Source organism: Chanodichthys erythropterus, chromosome 8 (genome assembly GCF_024489055.1).
Source record: "Chanodichthys erythropterus isolate Z2021 chromosome 8, ASM2448905v1, whole genome shotgun sequence".
Taxonomy (NCBI): domain Eukaryota; kingdom Metazoa; phylum Chordata; class Actinopteri; order Cypriniformes; family Xenocyprididae; genus Chanodichthys; species Chanodichthys erythropterus.
This window is the reverse complement of record NC_090228.1, coordinates 6012907-6031427: the sequence shown is the minus strand read 5'-3', so window position 1 is coordinate 6031427 and position 18521 is coordinate 6012907. Positions and strand designations below refer to the sequence as shown.

The window sequence follows — 18521 nt, the reverse complement described above, 5'->3', positions numbered from 1 at the left end:
TGTAAACAGATTAGCTCTGCAGTTTGCTTAGTAAGACTGAAGCGAGCTATGAGTAGTGCTTCGCCCAATGGGAGGAGGTGAGTGGTGGTACAGCTTTGATGGAGTGTGGCGGCTGACTGACAGGTGGGAATGGAGCCAAGGGTAAGTCTCGAGGCGATACGGGAGAGAGCAACAAAGCTTGATTCAAAACTTTCTTATCACTCAACACACCCAGCGGCTCCCAGAGGGCCGCAACAGGCTGTTTTCCAGCTACACCAACAACTCTCTTCGCACTTCTCGAAACACTGAAGTCATTTAAAACAGTCTGTTCTCCACTTTATAAACAGTCTAAGGCCTGAAACATTCAAGAAAATATTATGAATTTTGATTGTCAGATATATCTTTCAGATCAACTACTGTCTGTGTTTATGTACATGTGAAAAATATGTTTCTGTCCTAAATGTTGGACTAGAAAGCGAACCAGGTAACCAGGACTATTACATGAACATAAAGGGTCAGGAAGAGGGACAAAACCCTCCTGAGCCATAACGTCTTTGGCGACCCAGACAAAAAATAAGAACACTGATTAGTTTAGGCATGGCATGGCCATGTCTGTGGTACACTCCATTTCTACATGACCTCCTGATCATCCCTTTCTCTAGTTTGTGGGAAACAAAACACGGTTCACAACAGGCTCTAGTTTGTCTGGCTAAGAACTGCCTCTAGCTCCAGAACGGCAATCATTCTTGTGGAAAAGAGGAAGCACAGAGAGAGAAACAAAGGGGATACAGCCTAAGATATGGGAATGAAAGTGTATTGACTGTGGTGAGTGCAAATAGAGTAGAAAATAGAGTAGAAATAGAGTAAAAACTAAAAACTAAACCTAAACCTAAAAAAACTAAATGGAGTGACGTTTAGTTTAGGCATAGCATGACCATGTCTGTGGTACACTCCATTTCTACATGGCCTTCTGATCACTGTTTATCTTTGCGGTGGAGAAGCAGCCATGCAGAACGCCACACATTACCAGGATGCCAAAGCTGATGAACACAAAGCAAGCCTGACACTGTTTGTCATTTTTCCTTTTTCACTCATCTCACCATGTCTCCTCCACTGTCTTTCTCTCTCCTAGCAGTAATGGTGGGGTTCCTATTGCTGTGAGCTGTATGAAAGATCACTAATTGTGCGTGACTGAAGCTCTGAGGATGATGGATCTTGGTAGGGACTTACTGTACCCTGGAAACTCACGTCAACAAATGATTACCATCAAAATTATTAATATGTTCTTAAGTTAAAAGGCCAACCCGGATTTAGAACCAATTATATTAAATAAATCAATCTTCCTGCATTATTTGTAGTTTCTCTCTTGATGTCTTGATGTTATTTTTTCATAATATTGCATGGAAACCTAATCACTTTCTATTATATGACCTTATATTGTCATGCAGTCAGGTATCAGTACTTAAGTTGGTTCATGCGTGCCTGTCAGAGCCCACACATCCACAGGAGGGGGCTGCTGGTCCAGTATGTGTCTGTAGCTCCAGCATCTGTTCAGTACCCACAATGCATGTCTCACATGGAGGTGACATGACACTTTTCGCCTGCAATCACTCTGGTAACAGCTCAATCGCTCTATTGTGATTGTGTTTTGTAACAGATAATCACGGCCTCTGTGGACGGTCTGCTGATGGTGATGGACATGAGGCTTGTGAAAAGCATGTTTGAAAGGATGTCCTGTTGTTCATTTGAATGCAGTACCACAATAAAATATTAACCGCAGTGGGCACTGTAAATTGCAAAAAAAAAAAAAAAAAAAAAAGGGACAGAACCAAAAAACAATTTACATAAGTATTAATAATCCATTACATAATACCACCATACTAACAAAATAAATGGCACATTTATTTTTGCTGATTTTTGCATCTTGCCATTCATTAGGCAAAAATATGATGGACAGACAATATAATATGAAAGTGGAACAGACACTTTTTACTCACGTTTTTAGGGTTCCTGACGTCATGAGCTCCGTTACCAGCACGATGCACTTGCGGCCTTTGGAAGGCGACTCCCATGAGTCGTAAAAACGCACAATGTTTGGGTGTTGCAGGCCTTTCAACATGCCGGCCTCTTCCTTGAAGCGCTGGCGCTCTGATCTTGACAGCTTCCGATCCTGCAAGGGCAAGAACAGAAAAAAAATGCAAAACTTTTAGTTACACACTTCATTTGAATGTACTGGAAACCATATTTAACAGCTGTTTATTGTAATCAACAATTTCTGAACTGATAAAACTGAGGGATAAGTATTACAGATGTGCTTTAAATGGGGTGCCATGGTTTTAAGTTAAACCACTATGGTTCAGCTAGAGGGGGTCCGCTCAACCTTAAATAATGTAATCCGACCCCAGATTCCTGCCAGGCCTTCAAAAGAGCCCCTATAGACAAGGCATAAAGCACAGGAGGGGACAAGACCCATCTAGTTTAAACACAAAGTGGTCCTCTTATCCAGTGCTTAATGCCTGTACGGGCCACACACATACACACACAAAACGCACCTATAAGATAAAGAAACAGCAAAGCATGGTGCAACAGGTTCAACATGACCGGTCATGGAAAACGACACTTGTGCGTGAGGGTATCCAAGCACTAATGTCATAGTTCCTTTCCGGTCAAGCTGCGCCTTATCAACAGTTTAAACAGAGTGCGCAAACCCAATCATTAATCATTATTATGATTGCTCCGGCAACCGCCAGTGATGAATTAATCCAGTGGCACTTTGTGGAAAAAGGCCACTTTTCTGTGGCCTACTTTTACACAACCCCAGGGCTTAAATCACATGCATTATGTGAGCACTAATTCCATTCTGTGACGCCCTGCATACCTGGCGGTATATTGCAACATGCAACTTATAAAAGTTATACATAAAAGTTCAGTGCATGTGGACACCAATAGATTCCCTGGCTATCTGCAACCAGTCTATTTGATGTGCCACCATTCTAGAATGCTGACTGTGGCATTCTTTCTCCACATTAATGCAGACACACTCATTCGTTTCCCAAATGCATTAACAACTGCACTAGCAGCAGGCATCTGAAACCCATTAAGTACAACTAATCCCAAAGGACAGTAGAGAGAGTGTAGAGACACATAGCGCCTTTCCACTAACATGGTTCGTGTGCGCATTCCAGGCCAGTCCAAATTCTTGAACCTTTCCACGCGTTTCCACCGCATGAAAAGGGGTTCTGGGCCAGAAAGTTATATTCTGGCCCTAAAAACATTCTCAAATGGAGCCAGGGAGTAGGGGCAGAGAAATGCTGATGCTGATGTCTATGGCAGTCTTGTTGAGAAATGTAATAAAGTTGCTCTAGAATATCACCGGCAGTACTGGCAGCTTATATGAGAGCTGCAGGTACACTAGAATCACTGTGAAAAGCAAAACAACATCCTGTATAAACACAGAGATGCAAAGTGTTTGTTTTCACACTGGTTATTGTCAGGTAAACAACACTAAGCAACATTATGTCACTGTCCGGCATCTGTTTTTCTAGTTTGTGGGAAAAAAAGCAGTCGGTTCGCAACAGGCTCTTCGCAATCTGCCTCTACCTCCAGAACGCCAATCATTCTGGTGGAAAAGAGGAAACAGAGAATGAGAGAAAAAACAAAGGGGATACAGCCTTAGATATGGGAATGAAAGTGTCTTGACTGGGCTGAGTGCAAATAGAGTAGAAAGGAGACGTGATGGAGTGACTGCATGGGACAAAACGCTGAAAAACGCTGAAAAGCCAAATGCTTGGCTAATGCATTTCAAGCATGCATTCCTGTTATGTATACCTTCATACTGCGGTGGTATTCAAGTAGTTAGCCATAAACATGCTGACAGTTTGACTGACTTTTAACTATCTTGCTCAGCAAGATTCTCTTCAAACGTTTACTTCACCATGATGGCAGTTGACTTGAAAGAGAAAAACGACCGCAGAAGAAGACAGCTCATGCTTACGCCTGCTATGGCGTACCTTGGAAACTAAGCTTGGAGGCATTCATGTACTTGCCTATAGTATGATTTTAGGCCCATAGATCACATTCAAAGGCCAAACTTTAAGGAAGACTGTGATCCGAGTCTGCTCTCTTTGAAACAGAGGCCATCTAATCTCCCATCTCACTGCATCAGTAGTTAATCTAATCAATGTCTGATAAGCGAGGACAAAGGAAGAGGGCTTCTGCTGCATGCAGGGGGTTGCAGCTTTGCTAGCCTCTCTTCTTGTCTAGAATGAAAAAAGAAATGGAAAAAGGCTCAATGACTGTGACTTAAATGGAGGTTTTGCTTTTGCTCTTGCTGATAAGAAGACACAGGAAGGATAAACAAGTGTGAGTGAGTGGGCGAGTGTGAGTGTGTGTGTGTGTGTGAGAGAGAGAGAGAGAGTAAGGGAAGTGATGCGTTTAACTTTGGCACCTCATGCATGCTTGTCTTGGCAAACCACAAGCATCAATTTTAGCACCCCTTTTCTCTAAATAAAAACACAGGTGCTTGTGCTCTTCTCAATCATGTGATGCAAATAATTGAGGTTTTGGTTACAGGAGTAAACACAGCTTAAACAGACAACATACTGTAGGCTACAATATAAACAGCTAAATGAGACAAGGAAACCCTTGTATATATACACATTATATATATCCAAGATACCCATGTTTACAGTAATTACTATTTTAAATCAGAGAATATCAGAATTTTTCTTAGCAGACTGGCAACTAAAAATGGGCCTTTAAAGATGAAAGACCTTTGAATTACAAAACAGCAATTTCAATAAAAATGTGCAACCTAAGTAAATGTCCTAAATGTCATTTTGATTAAATGCTGCCTTTGTAAAAAGAAGCCTAAATTTTGTTCAAAAACAACATTCTTTTAAACTTTTGAACACTAGGGTATGTGGGTGTAAAAGAGACTGCATATGTGCCCTTCTTATCTTATAACTAACTCACAGGCAAACAGGTCAGCTTTTATCTCTAGTTCTGCTTAGTCAGTCACGTGACCTTGTGCACAGACAGTTCAGTGAACAATCAGCTGTTTACTTGACTGTCGTGCACACAAAAATCTACACCTCTGGCCTGGCATGGAGATAAACGCAGCTGCGGTGCCCCCCTGTCTGTAAACAACCCAGAAAATACTGCAGTAACCAGATACAGCAGTGAGCCTTTCTAGAAAACTCACCCCTGCTCTTTTCTGAGAAAATAAGCCTAATGCTAATACAATAATGATAATGGATACAATGCCAACTCTTGAAATTGAATTAACACAGAGCTGCTGTTTTTCTCAAAAGGCTGAGGTTTTTTTTTTTTTTTTACTGCAGTGCTATTTCTACAGAGTAATGGGACAGATAGTGTTTGGCCTGCCAAGCAGCAGTGATGCAGATGGGAGTCTCTCACCTGACAGCATTTTCCAGAAGTTGTGTGGGTTCACAACAAGGCGCAATAAGACGCCCATGGATGTGGCGGGAACTGGATCAAAGCAGCTTTAACCACATCACAGATGGACTAAATATGTAGTAAGAGCAAATCGAACGTCATTTCAATCAGTGGATCAAATCTGCAGAGCAGCCTGAGAAAGAGGCAGATGTGAGAGTCGCCTCTGAATAACAGCGCACTTGAATAACCCCTGAGATTTGCATTTGTAAAAAGGCAAATAAAACGGATTGGCATGACTCATGCTAGCGGGTTGCATAGCATTCTCGTAGGCAATGCCAGTGGGTAACGGAGCAAACGGTAGATCAAAGCTCTGAGAGATAAGAGTTGGCTTCAGCAAACGGTGTACCTCAACAGTTACAGATAAAACTAGAGGCTCCTGAACTCTGGGATGGTTACCATGTGTGCAACGGGTCAGGCGATGCTTGGGTCCCAAATAGAGAATGTAAAAAAAAAAAAAAATTATAAACATTTACAGATTCAAATGCTTTCTGTCATTTCTTTCTGTTACATTAAAATGCCACATTGTATTTATATATGAATATATTTAGTTAAATAAATAAGCCTATTTAAATAAGGAAAAGCATTTGATTTAAAAAATAAATAAATAAATGTTTTTAATTAGTAAAATAAATACCAAGCCTATTTAAATCAAGAAAAGAAATTCAAATGCTGAAAATGTGACATAAAATGATTATTTGCAGTGTAACCTCCTGGATTTACCTCTTGCAAGGGAGTAATGAGCAATTGTAAGAGAAAAGGAAAGATAAATTGAGGAAGCACTTTGAATGATCTGAAAGTGTGTCCCACAATTCCAATTCTTAAAAGGGAGTACAAACGTGTGGCATGTTTTTGCATGGAGTGAGAGCTAGACAATGAATGCATTACAAAAACTCCGCACAGTTATATATATAATTGCACAGGGATTATCATTAAGGGTTTTCTTTACTGAAGGGGTTTGCTGTAACTTGCTACATGGCTCAGGCAAAACATACAGCCCCCCATAATCTCATTTTCACTGCCATCGGAGGAAGTGTTAGGCCTCTGAGTGCAGACAGCTGCTGAGCCCTGCGTGTCTGCCAGGCTACAGATCTAATGATTCGCATCAGGCCATGAATGCATCTTTTAGAACATGGCCTGACGGTCCATGCTAAAGCTCACTTCAGCAGGGGAACTTCCCAAACAGTTTACAGAACAAACAGCTGCTTTTCATATGCATCTCTCATCCATTTCTCTATTTCATGTTCATATAAAACAGTTAATCCTTATTCAGAGTATGCTAACAGCACAGAGTGATGACCACATCCTTGGTTACGCTTGTACTGTAATATGTCACATCTGTCCAATCTCATGCCAAAAAAAGAACGAAGGGGGGAAAAAAACTGGCTCTAGGCCCTGGTTTCTAGGAACACAAATCCATATCTGTGACAGTACTTTTCCACAATAATGGGATCGAAACTAAAGAACCTTGTTTTGGGCCTCTTGTTCTGCAGTCGGGCCAGATGCACTGCAAAGTGCACTGTGCTTTTTGCTTTTTGTGTGAGGGTTTTAGGTGGTAGAAAACTGGTACTGAGAACAAAGGGCAAAACATTATCTAGGAGAGGAAAATAAAGGCATTTTTGCATTTCAAAATTTTCAGAGAATACAATATTAAATTAACCTCGCTATACTAAAAAGTATGGAGTAAAATGGATCTGTTCATCACTAATGATTAAATGTGAATTCATTAATATGATATACACTAAAAAATGCTGGGTTAAAAACAACCCAAATTGGGTTGAAAGTGGACAAACCAAGCGATTGGGTTGTTTTAATATAGCGGTAGGGTTAAATGTTAACCCAATAGTAAAAATTTAACCCATATAGTAAAATTACTATATGGCTGGCTCATTTTAAGCAAGCAATAAAGTAATTAAACAATAGTTAAGTCAAATAAAACTACCCAGCAGGCTGGGCAAAGATTTTACCCAACCGCTGGGTTAAAACAACCCAATCGCTGGGTTTGTCCATTTTCAACCCAACTTGGGTTGTTTTTAACCCAGCAAAGAAATCGAAAGTTGAATATGATGTAACTGATTTATTTGAGTTCTGCTAACTTATTAGGGTTTTGTAAAATGCAAGACTCGAATTTTATTAAATATGTAACAATATCTCAGCTCAGTTTCTCTGACCAATGGGTCAGTGGCCTGAAAAAGCCCTAGTTTATTGAAAATCTTGGTGAGCAAGTTATTTAAACAGTCAGCATTATAACAAATGGCGATTATGGTATGACATTTGAAATCTATCACTGCCCTTCGAGTTTTGTTACCACCACAGCAATGCAGGAATTCATGTTAAGTATGCATGTGTACATGTTTGCCAAGCATCCGCATACTTGCTTAGAGTATTTCTGTAGCCTTACTCTAGCAATCACTAAGGAGCCAAGCTTCATTATTCACCGGTGTACTTCCTGAAGTGATTGTGGGCATGAGAGCACTTAGTCGGAGTTAATGGAAAGACAAAGATTCTGTCCTCCAGGGGGACCTCATTCCCTGCAATCTCTACAGGATTCATATTTCACAAACACGGGCGCCAGTCAAACAGTGATTCTAAAAATACCATCTACAGTACCACCCCTCCCCTGCTCAACCGTAGTGTGCTGGGCATCAAGTAGACAGTGGATATAAAATACCAAACCAAATCTATTCCCCAAATACACCAAAAAAAAAAAGATGACAGGAAATGACAACAATATACACTCTGCACCTCAAAGAGGTTAAAAATCTGGGTCTATTAATTGTGCACAGACTGAGTGAAGGAATAATCAGCTTAGCTGCTGTGATGTGCTTGATAACTGTATGAGCAACCCGGCTGATGGACAGGCTCCATCACATGACTGCCTGAAAGCCTGTGCTCCATTTCCCAGCAGCACTTAGTAATGGCCATGACAGGAGTTTAATACATCAAAACAAGTATGAACCACATTCACTAGGCACATATGCACTGTCTTTGATTTGTATGTTGTCTTGATAAAGTGGAAAAAATGGCAGTAGCTCAACATGGAGCCTTTGGGTGTTTCAAACAGACAACTGATCATGGGTTTAAAAATCCCCACTGATACACAGGCTCAGCCAATGACTTCTCTCATGACTGCTGCACTCTTGCTGTTGCAAACCATTGTAAACATCATAAGACTTTCATTTGACATCTGAACAGTCTGAATCAGTGCATGCCCTGTTTTCAGTCTGCAGGTTCAAAGACGCATAAAAACCATTAAAGCAGAAATCACAGTTCTGTCTGTTGCAGCTATTTAAGGAAAAGATCTAATAATAGAAGAAAGGTTCCTGAAGGCGACAATACAATAATAAAGTATTGTTTGTGTTGCAGGTATTAAATCAAGTTATTTCCACCTACCTACCAAAGATGATGGCGATTTGTTTACGAGATGAAAATGTTTACTTGATCTCACTCCGGTCACATGAAGTCCGGGTCATTGGTTCAAATTTCCCAACTGACGCAGCTCATGCCTTCTCATTAACCAAAGATAACCATTTAGGACGGCTCTGTACATTCTCTACTGTTTGTTTGAAATGGTCCTTCACTTCATGCAAAAAGTGTTATAGAAAATGTTCTTGCTTTTGACATTGGATTCTTTTTTTCTTTTTCTTTTTTTTGGATTCTGACATGAGGAGCATAGTGGTGGATCTTCATTAGAATCCCAATGAAAATAGATTATTCAGACACCATCATGAAAATTATGAGCACATTACCTGAAGGGCTAATGATATTTAGATATGGGCAATCATATCTATCCATCATATCTATCAATAGCCATTCAGTATTCAGCAAGTTAACTGGTCCTTAAGAACAACAACAACATGAACTCTGCCATTTCTTGGAGGTTAGCCAATCAAGAATCAAGGTTATTTACATATTGAAGCTTTAAAAGTCACAAAAAAAGACTGTTCAATTATAAGAATTACAGAAAAGGTGGAAAATGGATCATTTGAAATATTAATTCACAACCCTGATTAACATTATAAGTGGGAGGAAGAATTGTTAGAAGTGTAGAATACAGGTCCTTTCAGCAAAAAGTCCATTTGATTGGGTAAAAGAAGCACAGTAGTGCTTCTTGTGCTCAGCAGGGATTGCTTTGCCCTGCAAGCAGCGTTTCTGATAACCTCCTATGGAGTCTCAGTGCCAATCGAGTCGTCAAGCCACAGAGATCCTGAGGGGTTTACAGAGAAGAGAAATGACAGAGGAAATGAAAAAGGAAAAGTGCAACAGTCAGGCATCTGCTATGAATAAGAACGAACAGTTGTTCCTTCAAACAGCACTGAACTTACTGCAAAAACCAAGACAGCTTCATCTAGATCTAAAACAGGCAGCGAATGCTGGACCCCAATTAGGGAAGAAAAACTAAAACTTGATTTTATTTCTCTCAAACCCAAAGGTTTGCCATCAATCAGCACATAACAGACTGTTTCAAACCAGCACCATGTGTTCAGTGTGACCTAATTTTTGGGAACTGCAGCTCACCCCCCAGGGTGATTTGGTGGAGAAAATGAGGTTTATAATTCTATGATCTTATAATGAACATTTCAGTTGTCTTAGTTAGAGTTATGCTTGTTAGGAGGTAAACTGAGGTCAACTTGAAGGTTTTCGGGGGAATTCCAGTTGTTTTACCTCTGACATATGGTTGCTCTCTGAACAGCTAGTTGACTAGAAAAACCTTTGTATTGAGGCTGTCTAGTAAATATTGGGTCATAATTACGAGACACCAACCAGATGCGTTTCTTAGTAATATACGGCTACAAAATGCAACTCTTCTTTAAGCTAAGTGAACATCTATATCCCCCCATTGCATAAAACATGTGCATTTATAACATGTGTATGAAGCTTCAAAAGTTATTAATCCTGAATTTTGAAAACATTGTAATAGTAATTATAAAATGAATAATGTTCGTGTTGAATAATTTTTGTCATTTTTATTAGTGTTTGTTTTTTAAATGTCTATAGTTTATTTTTGATTCTAGTTTTAGCTTTAGTTATTTTAGTACATTAAGTTAAACTAAATGAAAATAAATGTTGCCTTGGCAACTAGTTAAAATAAATTTAAATTTTCATATTTTATTTTAGTTAAAGGTTTTCAAGTAATGCAAATGTGTTTTATGGATTTATTTTAAAGTTAACTATGTTTAGTAGTACTCATAATGCTTCTAGGTTGAGACCTTAAAGGGGACCTATTATGCCCCATTTTACAGGATGTAAAATAAGTCTCTGACTCTCTCTAAACAAATATATAAAGACCTTATGCCTTTTGGGGTGGTGCTTAATAAACTGGTAAACTTTATATCCATAAATCAACTCCGATGAACTGTAATAAAGTGCTCTCACCTTCATTGCTGCTGTATCCAGTATCTCTCTGGAGACTGTAAGCTGGATTGCAAAGAGTATACTGATCTATCCTCGAGTAACAAATTTTTAGCACAACCTCTGTTTTGTATTGTCCCTTTGTATTGACATTCGTTCACAAAGAAGTCCGGTGTGAAATGATTCGCTCAGACATAAACGAATTTCGGTAGAGTTGAGGGAGCATTTTCTTCGAAAACAAATGAATCCACCTCGTCTTCAGCAGCTCAGATTTAGGGAGTAAATGGAGAGAGCTTTGTGGATTAATCCATCCAGCTACAGAACACCTAAAATGCTTGGGAGACATTCTCATCAGTGCATCAATGGCGGACTGTGTAAACTCGCTATGAACTCGCACAGGGCAGTTCTATGTTAAAACAGCAGTGTCTGTCAACATTCGTGGACGGGGCCTGTGGCTAATGTGACGTCACACTGCCAGGGATCTGGAAACGGTTTGTTCAGAGACACTGCTTATGATTTATGAGGATTAAAAAAAAGGAGTGTTTGGATTTTTATCATTATAGGATGGTTTTGTGTACACACTGCCAACACACATTTATGTCCAAACACCATGCAAAAGTGAATTTTGCATAATAGGTCCCCTTTAAGACTAAACCAACTTGCTAAGTTGTGCAAGAAACATTCAAAGAATAATTTCCCCAATTAATCATTTATTAATACAATAATTTATTCAATTTGTACGTATTTTACGAGGTGGATAATTCATACAATTTGTCTAAACCCCAGTGACCGGTAGGTTTAGGGGCGGGGTTAGGGGTATGTCATTATGAATTCATACAAATTCATACGAATTAGCCACCTTGTAAAATATGTACGAATTGTCGTGACATCGGGTTGCATGGATTGGTTCTGATATGATGCCATTCACCTTTTAAGTGCTTCTCTAAATTTATTTGCATTGGGCATTGACCAAGTCAATAATGGTTATTCTCCATACTAAAATTCAAATACAGATTGTCATCTGCTTTAGAGAAAAATCTTTACGAGCAGAGAATTTACATTCTGACTCTAAAAGGTGGAAGCTCAGACAATACGATGCAGGATGGATTCCCACATTAAGTACAACTTTGGCCTCATCCAACATACAAAAAAGTAAGACTAAACTAACTCAGTGTATAACTGAAGCTATAAATAAACAGAACAATACAGGAGGTAAAAGGAATGCTAAAGAGAGAAAAAAAAGAGAGCTAGACAGAAAGGAATCAAGACAAGGAGAGCGGCAGTGTAATCTAAAATAAGGCCCTTTCATGGTCTTGCTTTGAACCAGGTCCATGTGTCCCTGAGTACTGTGTGGCCCGCTATGTGGGTCAGAGCGACAAGGCACATCTTCAGTGCATCTAGCTGCCTGTCACGGGCTTTGGGCTCTGAGGTCAGAAGGTGATGTGCTCTCCGTCAGAGCCAAGCACACAGCAGTCTAGTGTCACCCAGAGACAGGCACCATTGTTCTGCAGGCAGACCAGACATTTACTGAAAACCTGCATGTCGTCTGCCACAACAACAGTCCTTCTTGATTTCTGGACTCACTCCCCTCCCATTCCCCATGGCCCAATCCATCTTCCATTGAAATAAAACCAGGCTTTAGGCAGGAGTGCCTGGTGTGAATGTCGAAGGGTGTTTGGAGTGTCAGTCTCGATTTTTTCTTGAGGTTTGTATGCTTAATGTTTCACTCGGTTGAAATGTTTGGTGTGACACTGCTAATAAATCACAACACAAAAACTGGGGTGATGGGGTGGATCACACCACAACTAAACCAAACGCATTAAAATATATTGTTAACAAGTCAAAAAATTTGGGACACAAATTTGGAACATTAAGATCTTATGTCATTCGTCTGCATTTCAACAATAATTATTAAGATATCACAAATTAAAGATTTCCGGAACTCCGGAGACATTTCAAATCCCATAATCCTATGATCGCCATGGGAATGCATTGGCTTATCTGCATATTGAACTCTAGACCTCTATGATCCACGATAAAGCTGCTTTTAATCAATATAAAGGCTTATTTTTTATTTGTCACAAATTGACTAAAGACAATCAATCCATTTATGTGACAATGGTCTGCTTGTCATACAGTACTAATGAAACAAATCACCTTAAAAGATGTAGTCAAGTTTTCAGAATGCCACTATAATGACCAAAATTGTGTTCTTGGACAGGCTGGTATGTTGATGACTGTTGCTTAATAAATCCCTGTTCAGAAATAAGCAATGCAGAATAATCCAAGGCTAGACAGGAAAATACACTAAATACGCAGGTTACAGTGACATTCACGACTATTCTGCAAAGCACGATCAATTGTGTAATGTATTAAAATATTCATAATATTCACCCTTATGTTGGTCCAAACCTGTATGACTTTCTTTTGCAGAACAGAAAAGGATATATTTTAAAGAACGTTTGAATTGTTTTTGTCCATACAATTAAAGCTAATTGGGGCCAATAATGGTTTTAGATCATACTAACTTTTGATGTATGGACATGAAGTGAGTAAATAAAAACAGGATTTTCATTTTGGGGGGAACTTTGCTTTTAAGATTCCTTACTTGTTGTGATTTTACTCTACATTTGCTCCAATTTAACTCTTTCACAGGAAACAGAACAATCTAAAAGTGCCAAATTCAACTGGTTATCGAGGATCAGACTTCATTACATAGCCTACCCAAAAAATACGCCCTTACTGTCAAATGTGAGGCCCACTCACATTTAAAGCTCACAACCTAAATGGTCCATAGAGCCAGTCATAATCCCCACCAACCCTAAGGGAGATACAAAAGAATAAAGTAGGTCCTGGCTTTGTACTTTGCTCTGTACACCTCCACACTCTCAAAAGCCTCTGTACAGCACAGCACACGCGCCCCCTCAATTATACAGGGATTATACGCAGTGCAAGATGGGAAAATAATGCTTCAGTGCATAGCATCCTCTGCACTTTAAATGTTGCAGCCTCTGTAAGTACATATACACATTTAATACAGACCAAGAAAATGAGGTCTTGTGTCACAAAGGGAGGGCGTAATAACATTCAACTTGGAACAGTGACGACTTTCTCTGCTTTTTTATGAGGCTTTTTACATTTTCTGGCCTACATATTGTACAGTTTAAAGTTTGTTACATGATAGTCACCAAATTACGGAGTAAAGCTAATTTGACATTTAATGAAGCAAAACGATACCCACACATTCACACTGGGTCAGTCTCTAATGCATAACATCATCGGATGATATCTAATAAGCAGCAGCAGGCCCAAATTTGAAGATCTTTAGCAGAAGATTTGGTTTGGAGTTGGACCACTGTAACATGCTCCTGTTACATTCCGGCTACGGTTAAGCTATTCCATATGAGCGTTCCCCACCGCCAAGTATGAGGTTAGAATCATTCCTTTATGCCAAATAAACAGATGATGATCCACAAATAAATGTGAAGAGATTCACAAAAATTAATTATATATTCACAAATATGTTTTATGTCACAAACACAACTCTGCCATTCATTTTTGAATCTCTTCCTGTACATTTGTGGATGGCTTTATGTGCATTTGAGGATCACCATATGCATTTGTGGCTTTTGAAACATTTCTAGCATCAAGACATGCAGACAAATCCACAAATAGGTAGACTACACCAACTGTCGACTCAAGCCAATCAGATAATAGCCAATCGTAGCATGTTCTCGTTACAACCAATCATTTATTTTTGTGAAACTCCTAACATATATTTGTGGATCTCTTTCAATTTATTTATGACTATGTAGAATTTTGGAGAATCTCTTCACATTTATTTGTGGATCATAATTTATTTATTTGAAATAAAGGAACAATTCTACAACAAAGGCAAGTGACTGTTCAAGCAGCACACTAACCCAGTTTCCACAGCGTCCCTTGATCCTAGAGTGGAAGGTTATGGCCAACTACAAAAATAAATTTAACAGATTTAACATGGCAAACATTAGAGGAGCTGAGCAAATACATTGGAACGCATAGCAGAAGTTGGACATGTTCGCCTCACCCGATGACAGCAAGCCATTGGGCAACAGCTTGTGTACATAGGAGCTCGAAAAATCCCCTGCAATAACTCATCTCTCACCCTCATTCTTTCCACCTAATGTCCCATTGTCAAAGGCAGAGCAGGTACGTTGTCAAGGGCACACCATGGTGTTCTTATTTAAATAGCCCTTAAATAAAAGGTGGCAAAGCCTAGCACACACTGCTCTATAAACGTGGGGATAGAAATCATATTGTATATTGGGACAGGTGTTAGTGCGTGCCAACTTGCCAACAGCCTGAAAGATTTGGAACATCATGCCACTCACCTGTTGGAAACTCGGAATCAGTATAATTGTGTGTATAGTTTATGTATATGGGTGTGTTTGCAAATTTTGTTGACTTTATGGATGCAACCTGAGTGACCTCATTCTATTTGGAGAGAGTATCACATCACACATTGTAAAATCCATTAAAAAGAGAATAGTAGAGTTATGCGGTGTATCACTGTTCTTAAAATAGCTTGAATTAGTTGATTGGATTATGGATGGACAAGCTAAGATATGCACAGTAGAACAGCATCCATGCTATTCATCTCCTACTGTAGGGCGAGGATGCCTATGGGACCATCATTGCTGCAGCCTACAGGTTTCATTCACATATGAAAATGTAGGTCAAAGTGGAATAAAGCTTAATCACTATGAGTAATATGCTCAGTCAGAGATTTTAAACAGATTTGTTATCTGTTTGGCCAGTTAGTAAAATTAGTTTATAATGACAGTGATTTGGAATTATTATTAGTTTGAAACAACATGTCTTATCTGTCTTTCAGATAATAAAAGAGACAAATCATTTCACATTTCTCAACAAATTATACACAAAGCCAACACACATGAGGAAACTGTTAAGAAACTTATACAACTTCAGCAAACCAGATTATTATTATTATTACGTAACATTTTAGTTTACTTCCCATTAGAAAGGGATTTAAATGGCCAAAGTAATGGTGAAAGGAGGAAAGGAGACCATGAGAATAGAAATGAGAACTGCCTACAAGAGGCTAGCCTTTCAGAGCAATGACACAAAGTCATCACAGAGGAAATGACACGTCGTTCTCTGTCATTCATTGACAAATGAGAAGGTCTGAATTCAGCCATTTGAATAGTATACAAATGTTATAGTATATATTGAATAGTAATACTTACTGAGTAATTCAACACTACATAAAAATTTAAAGGATGACCTACACTGAAAATGACTGATGCTTTTGAATAATCCCTCATGGCATCACAGGAGTCTTTTAAATTCTCCAAAAAAGACTGGTCTGGAATTTAGTCATTTTATGACAGCCACATTTAATAATAGCACCGTACGGTCATAAAACTTGGGTGTGAATTCCTTGGGCTAAGGAGGAGGAATGCATAGGATCTCAGGACCATCCATCAGGAGTCTGCGTTTGTCTACATCAATAACAGATGTTACTTTGGTTATTGTCTCTAAGTTAGTATTGTGGCATGACACAAGATAGGAGGGAAAATAACAGTTTTCAACAATCACGTTGGGATGACTCTTGTGGAAATCAAATTCTGTGGAAAACTGTGCAAAAGTCATTTGGGCCATGTAAACACCATGCTCCATTTAATATGATTTCTTGCAACAAGGGTGCTGGTCGCACTTACACAAAGTCTTCTGACCTCACCAGCTAATGAGGATATTTCTTCTCTGAGGAATATCTACTTACAACTAATAACCACATAATAACGTCTCAGTGCCACAGCTGCCTCCTTTAAGATGAGCTAATCACTGCAAAACAACATTCAATCAAGACAGACATATGAATACCCCATACCACGATCTAAAGCCTTGGGCATTATGATTATTATATATCAAAGATCTCACAACTTTTCCCAGCATGATATTGTCTCAATATCACAAACCTTTGCAGTCACCTTGGAGTGAACTCCAGGAACATGCAGTGTGTTTTAAATCAGACACTTCAAATATGATAAGAGGGGGGTGTTCAAAGGACTTGAGTTTTTAGCTGTGGGAGATGGCGGACAAAGTTAATAGGAGATGTGGTGAGGAACTTTTATGAGGAGAGAGCTATTTGTAGACGAAAGAGAGAAAGGACAAGTACAGGCACAATTCTCGTCTTCCTGTGGCACTGACACTAATATACACCTTTGCTCTCTACAACAATGTCCCTGAACGAGGCTGGCTCACCTGCAAGCTTACATGAATGGTGATAAGCTTGCAATTTTAATGGAGCAAATCACAAGCAATTAGCTTTACGAGGGCCTGTGCGAGGAGCAGCAGCCATTAGAGACAAGTAAAATAAAGATTCTTTCATTAGTTCCAACTACAGCTGCATGATTAATCAAAAAAAAAAAAAAAAAATTGCGATCTTGATTCAAAAATCTAATTTCTAAATGACAACCAGCCATGTCTATAAAATCTTTGACAAAAATCCCACAGGAACATTCAAATCTGCATTTGCACTGCCATTGACCCAGAGGCAGGTCTTGATGCACAATTCCGATTTGTTGACAATACGCAATTTTTTTGACAACCAGCTTACCTCTTTTTTTAAAAGTGACCTATATCCGACATGGGTCCTATACACTTGGCGGAACAACCCAAAGTAGAAGTACTGACCTGGAAAAGCTTAGGCCGAAAAGGAAGTAAAAAATGGTGTGATTTGCCATGGACTCAGATGAAACGATAATACAAGCTTTTGCTTTCTGCACCATCTTTAAAGGTCAGCAAAACATTGGTTTCTTAAGGCAGAGAAGAAGAAGAAGAAAAAAAAAAAAAAAAAAAAAAGAGCGGCAGCCTGGGCGAATGTAGCAATGATCCGCTAGGTGGAACGGTTTGCATTTAGTCCCCCCTGAGTCCCCCCTCCTATACTTAATTTTCCACGTTCTGCTACGTATTGCACAAAGCCTTTCAAAGTACTCCTTTGTCTGTGAGCGCAGAAAGATGTATTCGGCGCGTACGTACTATCTAGTGGACTTTTTCAAGCGCTCAAGTCATTCACACATGTAGTTGTCTGTTCAGAATCGTGGGAGAAGTGTGATCTCAATTTATCCAGAATCGTGCATCTCTAGTTCTAACTGTGGTTAATTCTATAACTCTATTAGAGGAAATTCAAATATTCAGAGTTTATAACAAAGATACTTTCAATGGTGGAATGGTGTAAAGGGCATGTACGATGAGCTATCAGTTGCCACACTTAAAAATGTACCAATTTCATTGCATTAGACATCAAAATATCGAAACATCTGCCACTAAACGTGTTCGAAGAACCAACTTTTCTAAGCCACTTTTACCAACTGGTCCCAAAGAGTTTTTATGAGGATGTATGAATTCACTTCCCCTCAAGTTCACACAGGTGATTTGGCAGAGTATTACACTATTTGTCTTTTTTAATATCTTGTCATGTAAATGTACTGACATATATTTAAATTACACATTTAAATGTAGCTAAGTTTCCAAATATCTCGAGGCACCTGAAGTTTGTGAACGTGAAGTACGTGGAGCACAAAAAAAAGTTGTCAGGTGACTAAATAAATGAAGGTGGTTTGAGCAGTGCTATGAATGACAGTTTGCATAGCTGAATTCAGAAGTGTTTGACGTGTACCACCTTCCAGAAGCATGAACAAACATTGCACACGTAAGAAGGTGCAGTGAAA

The 18521-nt window shown here is 39.1% G+C and overlaps 1 protein-coding gene across 9 annotated transcripts in view; it reads right to left on the bottom strand.

The window, feature by feature from the left end:
• Positions 1–18521, bottom strand: part of wnk1b (WNK lysine deficient protein kinase 1b) — an 85334-nt gene that overhangs the window by 45158 nt on the left and 21655 nt on the right. For all 9 annotated transcript variants that reach the window (XM_067391609.1, XM_067391605.1, XM_067391606.1 and 6 more), the window contains exon 3: positions 1977–2149. In XM_067391609.1, coding sequence (XP_067247710.1) covers positions 1977–2149 — 173 coding nt within the window. The remainder of the gene's footprint in view (positions 1–1976; positions 2150–18521) is intronic.